The sequence below is a fragment of the Solea solea genome, chromosome 18 (assembly GCF_958295425.1).
Source record: "Solea solea chromosome 18, fSolSol10.1, whole genome shotgun sequence".
In the NCBI taxonomy this organism is placed as follows: Eukaryota; Metazoa; Chordata; class Actinopteri; order Pleuronectiformes; family Soleidae; genus Solea; species Solea solea.
Genome location: NC_081151.1, coordinates 22,581,854 through 22,597,828, shown reverse-complemented (window position 1 = coordinate 22,597,828; position 15,975 = coordinate 22,581,854). Strand labels below are relative to the sequence as shown.

The window sequence follows — 15,975 nt, the reverse complement described above, 5'->3', positions numbered from 1 at the left end:
TCGTGAGGTCGTTTCGATCGATACAGACGATTTACAATCTAAGAATGATTATGCAGCGTTCACAGGGCTCATGCTGTCCTCGTGAACTCTGCAGAGAGTGAACATGGCGTCCTCACAGCAGACGCACGGACACTCGCGCCGTCTAAAGTCTCTAATCTGTCCCTGACTCACTTACAGGACAAGGAAAATATTTGAAAATGAACAACAAAAGACTCAACGGGGTGAGAAAACCTGGTGACGGAGAACAGAAAAACAGGACGAGGAGCAGGAAGTGACCGCCACACACTCTACCTCCACCCGCCCCCTCCCCCTCCCCCCCGACAGCTCCACTGACTCGACAAAAACATGAGGGACGAGAGAAGACACAGGAACCGACAGCAGGTCCTGAAAGTCGGTCAGAGACGCTGTGGAAGTCACATGACCGAGGGGGGGGGAGGGAGGGGGGGTACGAGGAGAGGGCAAAGTCCCTCCACGTCACTCAAACAGCCTCTTACTCTAGATCTTCATCGTCCTACAACTCTCTACATCTTCAGCTCCTGAATCTGAAAGAAAGAGACGTGAATCTGAGGAGACGAGCTCCAAAAACGGAGACACACGTGACAAAGAAAGAAAAAGAAAGAGGGAAAGAATATTTCTAAATGTGTGACATGACGACAGGCCAATAAAGAAAAAGAAAAGAAAAAACAAAGCATGGAAAGGATGAGGAGGAGAAAGGAGGAGGGAAGTGTGATCGAGGAGACTGAAGACTGAAGACTTACTAAGGGTCTTTCCTCCCTGCGTGGAAGGGATGGCAGGCCCTGTTTTGGCCATCTGCCGTTTGGCCGGGTCAATACTGACCCTACAGGCGAGGAGAGGAAGAGCAGCAAGAGGTCAAGGTTAAAGGGCACAGGAAGGTTAGGAGGACACACACACACACACACATATAGTGAGGAGGAGAAGGAGGAGGTGACTGAAACCTAAAATGACCTGAGGAGAAGAAACTGGTTTTTGGTCAAGTCTGGAAAACAAGATGAAGAGTTTTATCAGGAATGTACGAAGGAACCCAAACTGACAAAAGAATTCCCCTAAAGTCAAAATAAATCTGTAATATTTTAAGTTTAAGGGAGTTTAAAAAACACAAATAAACAACATGACTATTGGAAGAAAGATCAACTTAAGTTAGTTTTACAATTAACCATCCAAATTTAACCTTAATATTTAGTTCATATTTAATAATTAAGTCACTTTTTTCAATCAGAAATGATCGAACATTAGGTTTCGTCAGCTTCACCAGTGAAAAACACTGGAAAAGTATTATTTTTGGACATTTTTATTCTAATAATCACCAGTTTATGACTTATTTATGCAAGTTCACACGTTGTTTGCATAAAATAAACTTTCTGTTGATCCGATTTGCTCAGATTTTGATCACTATTAAACATTTCTTTTTGCTTAGAAGTAAAAGTTAGGTTTTTATGTCATTTGTTGTAAAACAAAGCCAGCATCTGTCGACCCTCTACTGGTTTACAATTTACAATCAATCACCAGAGGCTGCAATTTAACCATAATATTATTTTAATTAATATTTAATAACCAGGTCAGGTTTGGTCCACTTCCACATCACAGTGAAAAAGTTCTGCTGTTGCTTCTTATTTTTGACTTTTAAGCCATTTTCAGTTGTTTTTAAAAAAAATAATGATCACCGGGTTATGACTTATAATACTTTTTGAATCAACGCAAATTATCAAATCACAATATTTTGAAAGGTAAAAAAAAAGAAAAGAAAAAAGAAGGTAAATAGTGAACTGAAACTAAAACTAAGACATTCTAATCCCAGTTTGTTCAGTCCTCGGTTGTCGTGGGATTACGGTTTAACCTCTGGTCTCCATGAATGACACATTTTTAAATGATGCAAACTGTAAACATGACGTTTTAGCTACAATTTGTGTCATTTTATGATTAATAATTGAATAAAATAATCAGGAAATGACTCGATAAGAGAAATAAGGATTGATTTAAAGCAGGAAATTCTACATTTTGTCAGTTTCACGTTTCCCACAGAAATGAAGACGGACAGAAAAGTGGCTCAGAATGAGGTGAGAAGACGGCGAGGACACATGGAGGACACACTTTGTCCAGGCTCTGGATGACGGAGAGGAAGGTGAGGACGATGTCAGGAGGGAAGACATATGCTGAGCCAGCAGAGGGCGCTGCTGAGCCACAGAGGCCTCACTTGTCCTCATCAGGGAGGGACATTCACTCAATCACAGACGTTTAAACTCACTCCGTTTACTGTGGATCGACTTTTTAAAATCTCCCAACGTGAGACAATCCTGAACTCAAACCTCGTAAAAAGATAAATAATCCCAGAAATAAGACGTAACAGACATTCAGAAGAAATAATAAAACAACATAAAGGACAAGGACAAACTCATGTGGTGGATTTCTCTGAGGAGAAAACATTTTAAACAAGAGGAAAATATTATATCAGGACTAAAAAAAAAAGTTTATGCAAATTGTATTCAGCTTTTTCCAACAAATTAAAATGAAACTAATTTAAAACTATATTAAACTATTCAATACTCAAATAATCGAGTGATTTTTAGTAAAAAAAAAGGGTTATTTTATTTAATGAAGTCATTTTCAAGCAGAAATGACAAAATAATGAGGTTTTATCAGCTTCACCACAGTGAACAATACTTTTAGGCCATATTCACTTATTTATTGGATATTTATTATTCTAATAATCGCCGGGTTATGACTCATTTATGCAAGTTTGCACATTTCGTTAGCAAATGTTGTACAAATACTTTGTTACTGTACTTGAGTACAAAATTCAAATATCTCTACTTTACTTTATTTGTATTTCTCGCAACTTTTACTCCACTACATTTCTTACATCGTGTACTTTTACTCCATTTCCAAAAGAAATAGTGTACTTTTATTCCATTTCCTAGATAGTGTACTTTTACTGCATTTTTCAACAGAAATAGTGTACTTTTTTTCCATTTCCTAGATAAATAGTGTACTTTCACTCCATTTTTCAACATAAATAGTGTACTTTCACTCCATTTCCAACATAGTGTACTTTTACTACATTTCCTCGATAAATAGTGTACTTTTCTCCACTACATTTCCTTGAACCTCCAACCTTCCTGTTGAGCGACAACAGGAACAACAGGAGCGACAACAACTACCACTGAGCCGCCATGGCTCAATCCTAACTCCTCACTTAAGATTTTTGATACTTAAGTAAAGTAAATGTCATATACTTTAAGACTTTACCTAAGTACATATTATACAAAAGTGAATTCATCTTCTACCAAAGTCATTTTCTGGTAATATAGTATCACTTTACTTTGGTACTTTGTACAGACTGCTGATTTGTGTGTTTTGATTACACGTTGTTAGTAAAGTTAAGTTTTTATGTCATTTGTTATGATTGCTGTTATAAAACTGTGGCATTTTATCAGATGGAGGAAAAAAAAAAAGAGACATAATCGTACAAACATATAAGGCAGAAATGAAAAAAATCAGCTGCAGTAAAACCTGCACCAGTGTGTAGATTTTATGGTTTAACCTCAGACAAAACAAGTGCAACAGAGTTGAACCGACGTCCACACTGATCTCAGAAGAAGAAAACAACCAAAACAACAAAGAACTGAACCGGGACAAAAGAAGAAGAGTCCCATTTTAAACTAAGGTAATAACTACAGTTACTACAGTGTCACTGCAACCGACTCCTACACAAAACACCACAACCTACAACATAAACCTGCTCCTAAAAGGTCCTGACACGCTTTCTATTGAGTGGGAATCACAAAGAAAACCAACAAATGTGATCAGGAATAAAAAAACGTTCAACGCTCCGTCAGAAAAGTGCAGTTTCAAACAGCTGAGAGAAGAGAGAAGAGAGAGAAGAGAGAAAGAAAGAGAGAGAATTCAGTCATTAACAACAACAATCGTTGTGGGGAGAAAAAGGAAAAAAAAACACCACGATCGACGGCAGCTGTGAAAAGCGACCCCTCATGCATGCACTGGCCAATGATTAGTGGCAAAGCTGCTGCTGCTGCTGCTGCTGCTGCTGATTAATGAGCCGATTGATCGAGGAGTGAAGGTCGTCTCACAATCAGCCTTTAGCCGCTCAGACCAACCACAGCCACGGAGAGAGAGTACATTTACACACACTTACTGAGGAAAACACGTCTCAACAACATTCATTTCAAGTCTGTGCGGTAAATACATAGCTTAGCTAAGCATGGTGGTTTTTAACATTAGGGTTAAAATCACGAGATTACTAGAACTGTACGTTGTTGAGTGTTTTTCTCAACAATAGAAATTCAACACTATTAACTTATTTATAGGGGTGGGTATCGCGATACGATATAAACGTCACAATACGATATTAACACGATATTCACTTCGCAATATGATTTTATCACGATATTGATGACATAATCAAGATATTTACGCTGTAGTGTGATATTATCCCGATTTTCAAAATATTTACATCACAATAGGATATTATCACCATATGTACGTCACAATACCATATTATTATGATATTACAATATTATGTACTTCATTATCACGATACTTATGTCACAATGCGATATTTCCTCGATATTTACATAGCAATATATTATCTTGATATTTACGTCCCAATATGATATTATCATGATATTTAGACCACAATACGATATTCTTATGATATTTACAGCCCAACACAATTTTAACACGATATTTACATCCCAATACGATATCACGATATTTACAGCCAATACATTAAAATGATATTTACACCACAATATGATATCACGATATTTATGGCGCAATACGATACTAAAACGTTATTTACACCACACTATGATACTATCACGATATTTACGTCATAATATGATATTATCACGATATTTACGTCACAATACGTTATTTTCACAATATTGCAAAATACTGAGTATTTGCTTTCTTATTTTCATGCTAATCCTCAAATGATTTCTGAAATAATGTGAAATATCATCATAAATCTTATTATTTCTTTTCTTTTTTTCACTTCACCAGCCCCCGACCGAGCAAACGCGACACTCGGTGACCCACAGGTCATTTGAGTTTGAGACCCCTGGTGAAGACCATGGCAGATTTGATGTGTTGTAAAGTAAACGACGGCAAATTGTGCATGTAGCGAGAATACTGGAGCTGGAAAATGTCCTGTCTGGAAGTGATTTCCCAAAAGAAAACAGCAGAGCTTTATTTTGATTTAACGATACTGCAGGCGCTGCAAAACACAAACAGGGCTGTTAACGTTTTAACGCTTCATATTTACTGCACAGACTCGACAGCGGCTTCAAGGAAACTTAGGGAGAATATCACTGGAAACCCTTGGAAAGATCTGATCACGTTAATCTGATTATAACCTGTGTGATGTAAATGTACCCAGAGAAAGAGAGAGAGAGAGAGTTTGTTTTTCAGCTAAGCGTTGTGTTAGTTCAGTGCCAGCAGCCCCACGCGTCTCTGTTGAGTTTCAAAAGAAAGGTTTTTCTTTTCTTTTTCTTTTCTTTTAATAATGACATTGTTTGTCGGTATGTTTGGCACACAGTGTGAGGCAGTACAGGAAGTCCTACCTTTTGGTAAACCTGAATGACATGTTTCTACAACAGAAACCAGACAAAGAAACAGTGAGAATGGTGAAGGAGACGTGAGAGGAGGAGGAGGAGGAGGAGGTGGGGGAGGAGGAGGAGGAGGAGGAAGGGGAGGCATGAGGATTCTTAATGAGTGAACAAAAATGGGGTGATTGGAATCATCAACAGTGAAAGGGAGGATTCATTTATATTTTTCTTTCTTATTCATTCGATCATCAAAATGATTTCCAGTCCTCATTTTAGGTCAGTCATTGCAGGAGCGACGTCACTGGCCTGGCTGCCGCTTCACAGCATTTTAACAAATGTGGGATCCAATTTCAGGATAATAGGTGCAAATTATACAAACTAATGTGTGGTGACTTTGGAGCGAGAGGGAAACAAGTAGCTGCTCAACAATAATCTGGTCTGGACCATTTCATGTTCACACTGGGCTTTCACCAAGGACGGATCGGATATCGGGGAATTTTAAGAACTACACAATGAGACTTTTTTGGGAAACGGAATCGTTTTTTCTGTTGGAACATTATGTTTCCGAGAATGGTGGCGATGGCTCATTAGTTAGGTATAGTTTCCTTAATAAATTGGAGTAAATTCAAGGAAAAAAAGACTTTAATTGGTGTCCCATGAGACCCATGATTATTGGGATACAAAAAGTTGTACTGGTAACAATCCAGGGAGAGCTGGTTTTCCATTATACGGTTCTAGATCTACTCGACTTGACTCGACTCTGTTTGGATCCAATCACACTTCATAGCTCCTCCTCAATGTGGGTGGAGTCATCATAGACTCACTGACGTGGTTTTCTACGCGGCACAAACGAGTGACTTGTGAAGCCGTTGTTTTGGGTGAAAATGAGTCGTTAAAAAGATTCGTTCACAGAATGGTTTTGTACTTCCTGCATGAGCGGAGCACAGACTCAAGATCATCACATTTGCACAGTGAGATGTTTTAAGTCAGAGTTTGGCTTCTGAATTTCATCCACACATTAACCACAATGTCTCATTCAGTGCAGTTTAGTCCAGAAAAATAATGTTTTTAAACAACTTAAGCCAAACGTGTCTGGCACATTTAATATGATTTTAAGCATGAAATCAAAACCTGCACTCGTAAGGGAACAGAGTTCCCCCGTCTGCAGCTGTGAGCAAAGTCAAGCCTGTAATCTTCCATCATGGGACAATCCTGGTGAAAAGCATGAGGAAGTCTGCAGATATTTATCTTATCGGTTACTAAAAAACATGTGTGTTTTTCTACATGTATCAATAAATGATGTCGCACAAAAGTGATGAAGAAACCACTACTTTTGTTCCAATTTATGGCTTTTTTTTTTTTTTAACCACGTGTGAGTTACAGAAAACGCAGATTAGAGCATGGATTGCGATATAATTCGTAATTGAACATCACTGAAAACTCTAAATCATGTCGAAAAAAAATGTAAATATACATTTTGTCTATTTTGCAATTATTTGTGTGGCCTAAAAATGCTTTAAATAATAAAACTGATCTCTCTAATTCTATTAGATTTTTTAGATAAAAGGACTCCTTGAGCTCAATAGGGAACTACGGTAGCCTCCACAGACCAGAAAGGACAAGGTGGTCACACTCTGGCTCGTTTGTGCGTTGGGGTTGCTGTGGACGCATGGCAGCACAAAATGGCCGCCTCCATAAAGCAAGGCCCTTGGCTAACGTACAGTAAAACTGGTACAATTTTTTTTATTTTTTTTAAGCGATTACACATGTAAACAAACTTTATGGACAAATTATTTCATTTTTTAACAACACAACCTGCTAAATATGATGTTATGATGTATGTTTTTTTTGTATGTTTTCTCTATGAAAACACAAAGGTCACGGCATCAGGCTTTTGTCGGTTTTGGAATCAAAGACGTTTTCTATTACAGACGTCAGTTAACGACGACTACTGCGAGTTAACTGAACAGTGTGAATCTGAATGGACCAGGCTTCTACCTCAACCAATCAAACTTTTCCCCAGTTCTATCAGAGAAAAATAGAACATAATAAAGGACTCCGATTGTTCAAGCACCACATTATCATTTTAATCAAATTCTAAATCTCTGAACAACAACATTAGTCGTTTCTTTTACAAAAAGGGTGAAAGTGTGGCTCATGGTGAGCAGTTTTGGGTCTTTGTCGCAGGCAACCAGGCAGTGACAGATACACAATTTGGACTTGAGGATAAATCACATCGTATAGGACAGTGTAGTGCTCCCACAAAGCATGTAATTAATCATCCTAACTGCAGAAGGCAGCGTGTCAACTGTTTTTTTAACTGGAACAGGCAGAGTCAGAGGAGATTATACTGTGCAGAGCAGCGCTGGCTAGAGTCTATTTCAGTCCTGACCAGAGTTGTATTAACACATGCACACAAATGATAAAAACTAAGACTAAGACTTAAAGAAAACCCCGAGCCCGTGCTGTTCCCTCGCTTACCTGCGGGTGAGTTTGGAGGTGAGTTTGGAGAAAAGGTTGCTGGTCCCACGGCTGCGCGTCTGGGACAGAGGCGTGGCGTCGTGGGAGAGCGTGGGCGAGGCCGGCGGCCCGTTGTACGTGGCCGTGCGCCGGTCTCTCAGCTGGCCGCCGTGGAAGGTGCTGCGGCTGGCGGTTCCCCGGGGGAAGCGGAGTCGGTCGGGCGTGGTGGCGTTGGCGACGCTATGGGTGGACACCACTGGGTTCCTCTGAGTGCCTGGCGACACGGCGATGCTGCTGCGGGAGGACGGAGAAGAGAGGAAGAAGAGGGGGGCGGAGTCAGGTGTGATCAGGTGTTTGGACGACGAGTTTTCTCCACTGCAGACGTGCACGTCACTGAACCTGCGCTCATGAATTATCTTTAACTCCTCACATATTCAGTAAAAGCAGAATAACTAGTACACAAATTTAACTTGAGCTTTTTAAATGTGATGTTAAATGTTTCGCTCCAAATGAGGACAGAAGAGTCGTCTGTGTTAACGGAGTTGTTGTCGTAGTTACGTCCACATCCTTATGATGCGTGTGGAGACGTCCCGACACCCCTACTGTCTTCAGTGGGAAACCCGCTCCTGTGTCTGTCAACAACAACAACAAAGGTCAAATGATGCAGCTACACGACTGGAGTGGAAAAAAACAACAAGCAGCTTGAAACTGTTGCGTCACATTTTTGTCGTCATCTTTTCAATGAATCCACGTGTCTGTGCTGACATGGGTTTCTAATGTTGCCTAATGTGAGTTTAGGATAAATGGATGTTGCGTGTTAGATGTCAACAGGGCAGGAAATTAAATTTAACAGGGACAAATGTAAATAAGCAGCTGACGGATTCAGATAAAATGTTTAAACCTGTTTTTCTTATGTTAAATAGCAGATGTAAAAAAGTTATTTTTAGTCATTCCACCAAATGACACAGTGAAATAAACAAATGCTTTGTTTCTACCACAAATGAGACAGATAAAAGAGGTTAAAACCCCCAAAAATGATGCCATTATTTTACAATTTATTCATTTGTTGATACATTTACCCATGATTATAGCTGTGTTTATTATCCTTATATTTTATACATTTCATATTTTTTCTATGCTAACTTGCTAACAAGCCAACTATCTATGCTAACTTGCTAACAAGCCAAATATCCATCTATGCTAATGAGCCAATTCTCCATCTATGCTTGTTTTGTTTTGTTGACTAAATGAAAGTTGCAGAGGAGAAATTCACTGCTGAAATCTTTATTATCTCACCATCATAACACATAATTCTTTTTTTTTTTAAAGCTTTACACTGAACCTAATTTGTTGTTAAACTCCAGAAATGTCTGCCCATCATCCCTAATGTTAACTCCTACATACAAGCTTTGAATTACACCAATAATAATAATACTTATAATAAAAACGACCCTCTGCTGCACTGCTGACCCCAATCTTTGTGGTAAGCAAAGTAGAGCAGGAACTCAGACGGAGGCTCCTCCAGTCAAAATCCAGCTAAACATCTTCAGGTGGAAACAGGAAACAGAAAATTATGATTTAAATCAGTTCATGAGCCAAAGAAGAAATTTGGAAAAAGAAGGAAAAGGTGTTTATCAGGATCCAGCTGCATTTAATTTCCTGTCCTGGAGATCAAGCTCTTCATGATTTTTTGTCCCTGATCATTTTCACAGTGTGAACAGAACAGAAGTGTCTGAGGGTGCCGGGACAGCAGGGGGAGCCGGTGAGCGGTGGAGCTCGTCCGTCGTGTTTGAACAGATGAGGAGGATCCAGACGGAGAAGATCAGGGTCAAAGGTGACAGCAGAGGGCAGAGGAGAGGTCAGGAGCAGAGCTGAGAGAAGTTGCTGTTATATTGTAAATGACTGCGTCGTTCAGTTTGACCAGCAGGAGGACGAATAACGCAGAGCAGGAAAAATACCATCACACACACACACACAACGTCAGTGTGGGGATACATATTTTTCTGTCCTTGTGCCTCCAGTGGTCAGTGTCTGAAACTACACTCATGTCAGACGCTGGTGAAATGTTTCCTTAAATCACTGAACTGTCAGTAAAATGGCATCACCTGTTCTGTTTACACAAACCAGTGTTCATCCACACACACACTAACTAGCCAACTATCAATCTGCCTATCTATGTTGACTTGCTAACTAGTCAACTATCAATCTGTCCATCTATGCTAGATTGCTAATTAGCCAACTAACAATCTGCCCATCTGTCTATGCTATCGATGCTAGCTCACTAACAACTAGCAACTATATGTTTGCCTATCTATGCTAGTTTGCTAACAGGCCAACTATCTATCTACGCTAGCTTGGTAACAGGCCAACTAACTATCTATGCTAGCTTGCTAATAGGCCAACTATCTATCTATGCTAGTTTGCTAACAGGCCAACTATCTATGCTAGTTTGCTAACAGGCCAACTATCTATCTACGCTAGCTTGGTAACAGGCCAACTACCTGTCTATGCTAGTTTACTAACAGGCCAACTATTTATCTATGCTAATTTGCCAACAGGCCAACTATCTATCTATGCTAGCTTGCTAACAGGCCAACTGTCTATCGCTGCTGTCTCTACTCGTGTCTTTTTATGACAAATTTACAATAAAAATCAAAGGTGTGCTATGTTCTGATAGGTGTAGTCTGTGTAGTTTGACCTGTTCTGCTCTGACAAACATCGACTTCAGACACTGACATGAAAAAACAGGTGGGATGCACTTTGTTTACAGTTGCAGGAAATGTGTCCATGGTTTAGTGGTGGAGTTAGAGAGTGAAGGCGGCTGACTTGTGGGTTAGCGAGGGGCCGATCAGAGGCTCAGACAGGAGAGGGGACACACACAGACAGACAGACAGACAGACAGACGGGGGGACGTTTGGAGGCCCTGCCGTCTTGTCTCGTCTTACTTGGGCACGCTGTAGTCCAGATCGTAGTAGGAGTGGGGCAGCGTGGCCCAGCCTGCCTGGCAAGTGTGCAAAGGGCCGGCGGTTTGATACCTCAGCCGCACCGAACTGGACGAGGCACCCAGCACAGTAGCCGCAAAGGCAGATGAGGGGCTAGTGGCACAAGCCATCTCTGTCATGCTGGTCATGCCACGACGAAGAAAAATAAAACAACCCCAAACCCCCGAAAACCAAACCCCAAACACACACAGGCAGAAATGAAAAATTAGAAAGAAGATGGAAAAGTAAATTTAAGGGGGAAGGAAAATAAAGTCATGAAACAAGTTTTTGTTGGGATCCTCAAACAGCTGGGACTTGATTCTGCTTTCAGAGTTCAGAGAGCGTACATAAAAAATGGACGTAGACTTCAGGTTTGATGTCTGAATGGAATTTTAAGGGAAAATAAGTTTCTATTAAAACTTAGCAAACTCAAATGGTGCAAGTAAAATCATGAATCTCAAGGCTTCAACACGGGAGTGTGTTTTATATCCAGAAGACTACATCGATCCGTCAATAAAGTCACATTTACAGGACTTAAATTTGACCACAGTGATGGGTTTTTGTCCTCTTCTTGTGCCGAGTAATCAGATTTAAACTGTTTTAACTTTGAGTTCAACCCGTTCATCTTTGACCTCAGTTTAAAAAAATAGTAAAATAAATAAAAAGGTTATTATTTTCCTAGTAGTAGGCAACAAACTTCCTCCTCTCACCTGTTCTCTTTCCCGTTGGGGATGACGGCGAGGCGGTCCGCGTTGTTCCTGTCACTGCAGACGTACGTGTTCCTTCTGGTCATGCCTGCCGACGCAGTGATATTCTGCAGGACCAGAGACAGAAAGTCCATCACAAACTGACCTTTGGCAGCACTTTAACCCTACAGCACCTTCAGCACCACCCTGTGACCCTCATGTGGAGGATAAAGAGGTAGAAGACGGATGGATGGATACTGGAAATCAGAGAAATAGAGCACTGCGAGATTCACCGGTGCGTCGCGCGTTTGTGACGTCAGCTTCTCAGCACGGTAATTCCTAAACGCTTGAATAAATAACTGCCAGATATCTAAAGTGAAAGTTATCTTTCACTCATTGAACATTCTGTAACAATTCCACAGCCATTAAATCAAAGTAAATCCAGGCGGTCTGAATATCATGATGGTCACAAGAGGGTTAAAACAAACATCAAATGATATTTAAACTGCTCCAACAGTTGATTGACAGAAAATATGAAATAGGATTGGTTGTGAGGGTGATTTGGTCAATTACGTGATTAAAGTATGTGATAAATTGTAATTTAAGACAGTAAAACCACCAACGATGTATCAATGAATAACAGATTTTTGCAAAAATACAAACAAACTTCATAATAAATGGAATAAAAACGTCAGTGAACATGCGGGTAACGTGACCGTGCGACTCACGCTCGGGCCCGTGGTGGCGCCTTTCCTGCGGTCAGGGATGTCGGCCTTGTTGGGGTTGTTGGCGTTGCCCAGCAGGGGGCTGGCGGGCGGAGCCCCGCGGCTGCCCGGCGTGCTGGGTTTCCGGAGCTGGACGCCGCTCTCCTCCTTGGCGTTGTTCTCCGCCGTAGTCGTCTGACTCCTCTTCGGATTAGACATCCCTGCAGGGACGTTCTGACCGACTGCAGAAGGAAAAAACAAACATACCTCATGTTGATCAATAATGTAAGAGCATCAGTTTTGATAATTAGGTGCTTATTTAAGGCGGAGCTTGTATTTCTGTCCTTTTCTCTTTCGTTTGGTCGACATGTGAAGATGTAGAATTGTGCGTTATTGTTATAAAATTAAAAAATTAAGTTTTAATTTCAGTTTTTAGTTTTTATTTGGCTCAGTTTGTTTATTTTGAGAGGTTTTTATTTCGTGGTATGCGTGTAATTAGTTCAATTTGACAAACATTCTTTTCATTTAATGTTCCATTTGTTATCAAAACATTGACTGTATCTCAGCTCCACGTGTGTAAATGCTTATTTGAACATCCTGCTATTATTCAAACATCTAAACATATCGTGGTCTTTCCTTGTGAACGCTGCAGTCACAGCTTTACGAGTTCTAAGTGAAGACATTTGAGCTGCGGATCTCACAGAGAGAGGAAACACTGTAAACTTAGCTAAAGGTTAAAGTGTCTCCACCATGTGACCAGTTTGATTTAAGAGCATTTAACAGCCTGACACAGGCTACCGTTTCTTTTACAAGGACAGTTTGAGCTCGAGTCAACTCCAAAAAAACAAAAACAAACCAAGAGCGGCTCAGTAAAAATAAAAACGTGTCTGCGACGGGTTTGAAAGAGACACGACGTTTCCACTCGCCTTGTTCGCTGTAACGTCTCTGTTTGTGGTTGGACGACGACACGCTCCGCTGCACTTTGAGGTGAGCGGGCGACTGACCGTTGAGCTCGCTGTTGGGTCTGGGTTTGGCCAGAGAGAGGTTGCTGCTGGAGGCTGACTCGCTGGGTTCCAGCTGGAGGACAAACACACACACACATCGAGGTATGTTAGTCCGACTAAGACTTGCTCCATATTAGTCGGACTAACGTACATATAAAGACAGACTTATCGACTTAATCCAACTAAAATCTGACTTTTAACATTCAAGTAAACACAGGAGGAGGAAGAAGATGACGAAGAAGAGGTTACAAAAGCTAAAATGCCCCAGAACTCTCTCAAAAACTTCTCAACTAAAGAAAAACAAGGGGCTGCAGCAGAGATAAGTTACCATACTTTATCTCTCATACATAATGTCAGTGGATATTTAGCTCATAAAGTGTCTGCTGTTGTCTCCTCTCTTCATTGGATAATTCTTCACTGCTGCACAGAGACGACAACACTTAACCTAGATAAAACGTTTATAAAGATAAAACAGCAGGTTTACAGTGGTTTGAAATGGGATCACAGTAACCTGAAAAAGGTTCAAATATGGGCGACTCATGTCGAGAAAACAATGATGTCCGTACCTCAGAAGCCTTCCTGCCCAGCAGCAGGTACGTGGCCGTGATCTCGTCGTACTTCATCTTGGCCAGAGACTCCTGGATCTTGTCCAGGTTGTAGCCCATTCCCACCATCACGTCTGCACACAAACACAACACGGAAACCGTCACGGTTAATCAGTTCACGGTCAAGTCTACTCTGGATACTGTTCTTTAAATGTCAAAATGTTAAATGTAAAGACTCTTAAAATATTATATACTATATAATAATGTATATATAATATATATTATTATAATAATAACAATAATAAATGAATCAAGCATAACATTCAACCTGTCATTTTTCTGATAATTTGACATCTTAATCCAAAATTTGCATTGAATTAGAAAATTCATGGATAATGACAATAATAATAATAATAATTATATTTTAGCATTAAAAATGTAATTTCAGGTGAAAGAGCGTCTACATACTGGTGTATTAACCATTACAGAAATGTAAAAAATGATTAGAATAATTATCAATGTCTCATACATTTGTAAAGCATTGTATCACTGATTTTTTGGTTGTTTTTATTTAAATGCACCCCTAATTTTAAGCCGTATGGGTGTCTGAACGACGACTACAGACGCCATCTTAGAAGATCTTTATCTTGTCTATAAAAAACAAGAAAAGCAGAAAGTCTGAGTCACCAAAACAAGAAAAATGACTCAAACCATTAAATCACGTCTTCATTTTCCAGCAAATTAGCGGTCGTTTTGCCACGTGATCGACTCACTAATTGTCACAGGAAACGTGAGGCAGGTGGTCGACTTTAGTCAAGTGACTCAGACTCAGTGAGTTCATCAGCCTCCTGCTCACCAATCACAAGTGGAAAGATGCTGATTGGAGAGTCTGAGTGAGACACTCACTGCTACTAATGCATTCCCTAGCACCCTGACCCTAACCTAGACCCTTACCCTCATACTTAAAACCAGGTCTGAAACCGTGCTGTTGTAACACAAAAATGTTGTCATATTTTGGGGTCAATAAAGTACATCCATCTGTCTCTAAATCCATCTATTGGTGGAGACAAAAAAAATTTGAATTGTGGTTCCCGCTCCACATGTAACACACACACACACACACACACGCGCACTCTCCTCCCATGAATATTTAAAAACACAGTTGTCTGTGAAACGCGCTGGAGAACATTTATTTCCAAGCAAAAGATTCTCCTCCTGCAGCTTCTCTCTGACTCACGATGACCCGGAACGTGCCTCTGTGGGATTGTCACGCGCTGAAATGAGATTAAATTAACAGCTCTTCCCTCTGCAGGTTCTTACAGGCCGAGTCCAACCGTCTCACACCAGCGAGGTAGAGGAAGAGGAAGCATTCACACCGACAGACAGAGAGAATTATATTATATTTATTTTTTGGGTGACGTTTAAATCACCTGGTAATTTCTATTCATTTTAGTGGTAGGACAAGATTAAGAATGATGACGTTTCGATATCGTCATATTAAAAAGGTTTTAAAGGCTGAATATTAGACATATTGTAGGTGTGTTTTCAGGTTACGGAATGACATGCGGAAAAACAACAAGTTTAAACGACTAAACGGACACAACTCGCCGATCATTTCTGAACAAAGGACGCAGAAGATATTGCAGAATAATTCTCAATATTGCTGCTGCGAACAAAACCTACATCACATGCAGTTAATCCAACAGTCCCAGCACTGGAAGCTGCTTTTGGTGAATTATTCAGGACGCCGGGAAAGACCTCGCTCTCTCCTCTCTTCCCTTTTCTCCTCCCCCTCATACATCATTATTTTTTTCTCTTTCTTGTGCGATCGTGAGTTTTCCCCGACACGAGCATCGATGGCAAACCCCCCCGGCTGCTGTTATGCAAGAACACGCACTTCCTTCCCCTCCCTCTTGTCTCTCCCTCTCTGCTCTGTTCACACTGCTCATGTTTATTCCTCCATCATCCTCACGTTTCATCTTTCCCTTTAAAAGCTCTTCAGCGCTGACG

At 40.5% G+C, this 15,975-nt stretch overlaps 1 protein-coding gene across 18 annotated transcripts in view; it reads right to left on the bottom strand.

Moving 5' to 3' along the window:
* The window catches only part of mark3a (MAP/microtubule affinity-regulating kinase 3a), a 40,451-nt gene that overhangs the window by 4,006 nt on the left and 20,470 nt on the right, over positions 1-15,975 (bottom strand). For 5 of the 18 annotated variants that reach the window (XM_058616008.1, XM_058616016.1, XM_058616012.1 and 2 more), the window contains exons 11-16: positions 13,987-14,099; positions 13,343-13,493; positions 12,441-12,658; positions 11,737-11,840; positions 8,067-8,339; positions 5,601-5,627 (exon numbers count right to left, since the gene is read on the bottom strand). In XM_058616008.1, coding sequence (XP_058471991.1) covers positions 5,601-5,627; positions 8,067-8,339; positions 11,737-11,840; positions 12,441-12,658; positions 13,343-13,493; positions 13,987-14,099 — 886 coding nt within the window. Of the gene's footprint in view, positions 1-473; positions 543-758; positions 839-5,600; positions 5,628-8,066; positions 11,168-11,736; positions 11,841-12,440; positions 12,659-13,342; positions 13,494-13,986; positions 14,100-15,975 lie in introns of those variants that run through there. The other 13 variants (XM_058616014.1, XM_058616019.1, XM_058616017.1 and 10 more) reach the window with 6 other exon arrangements.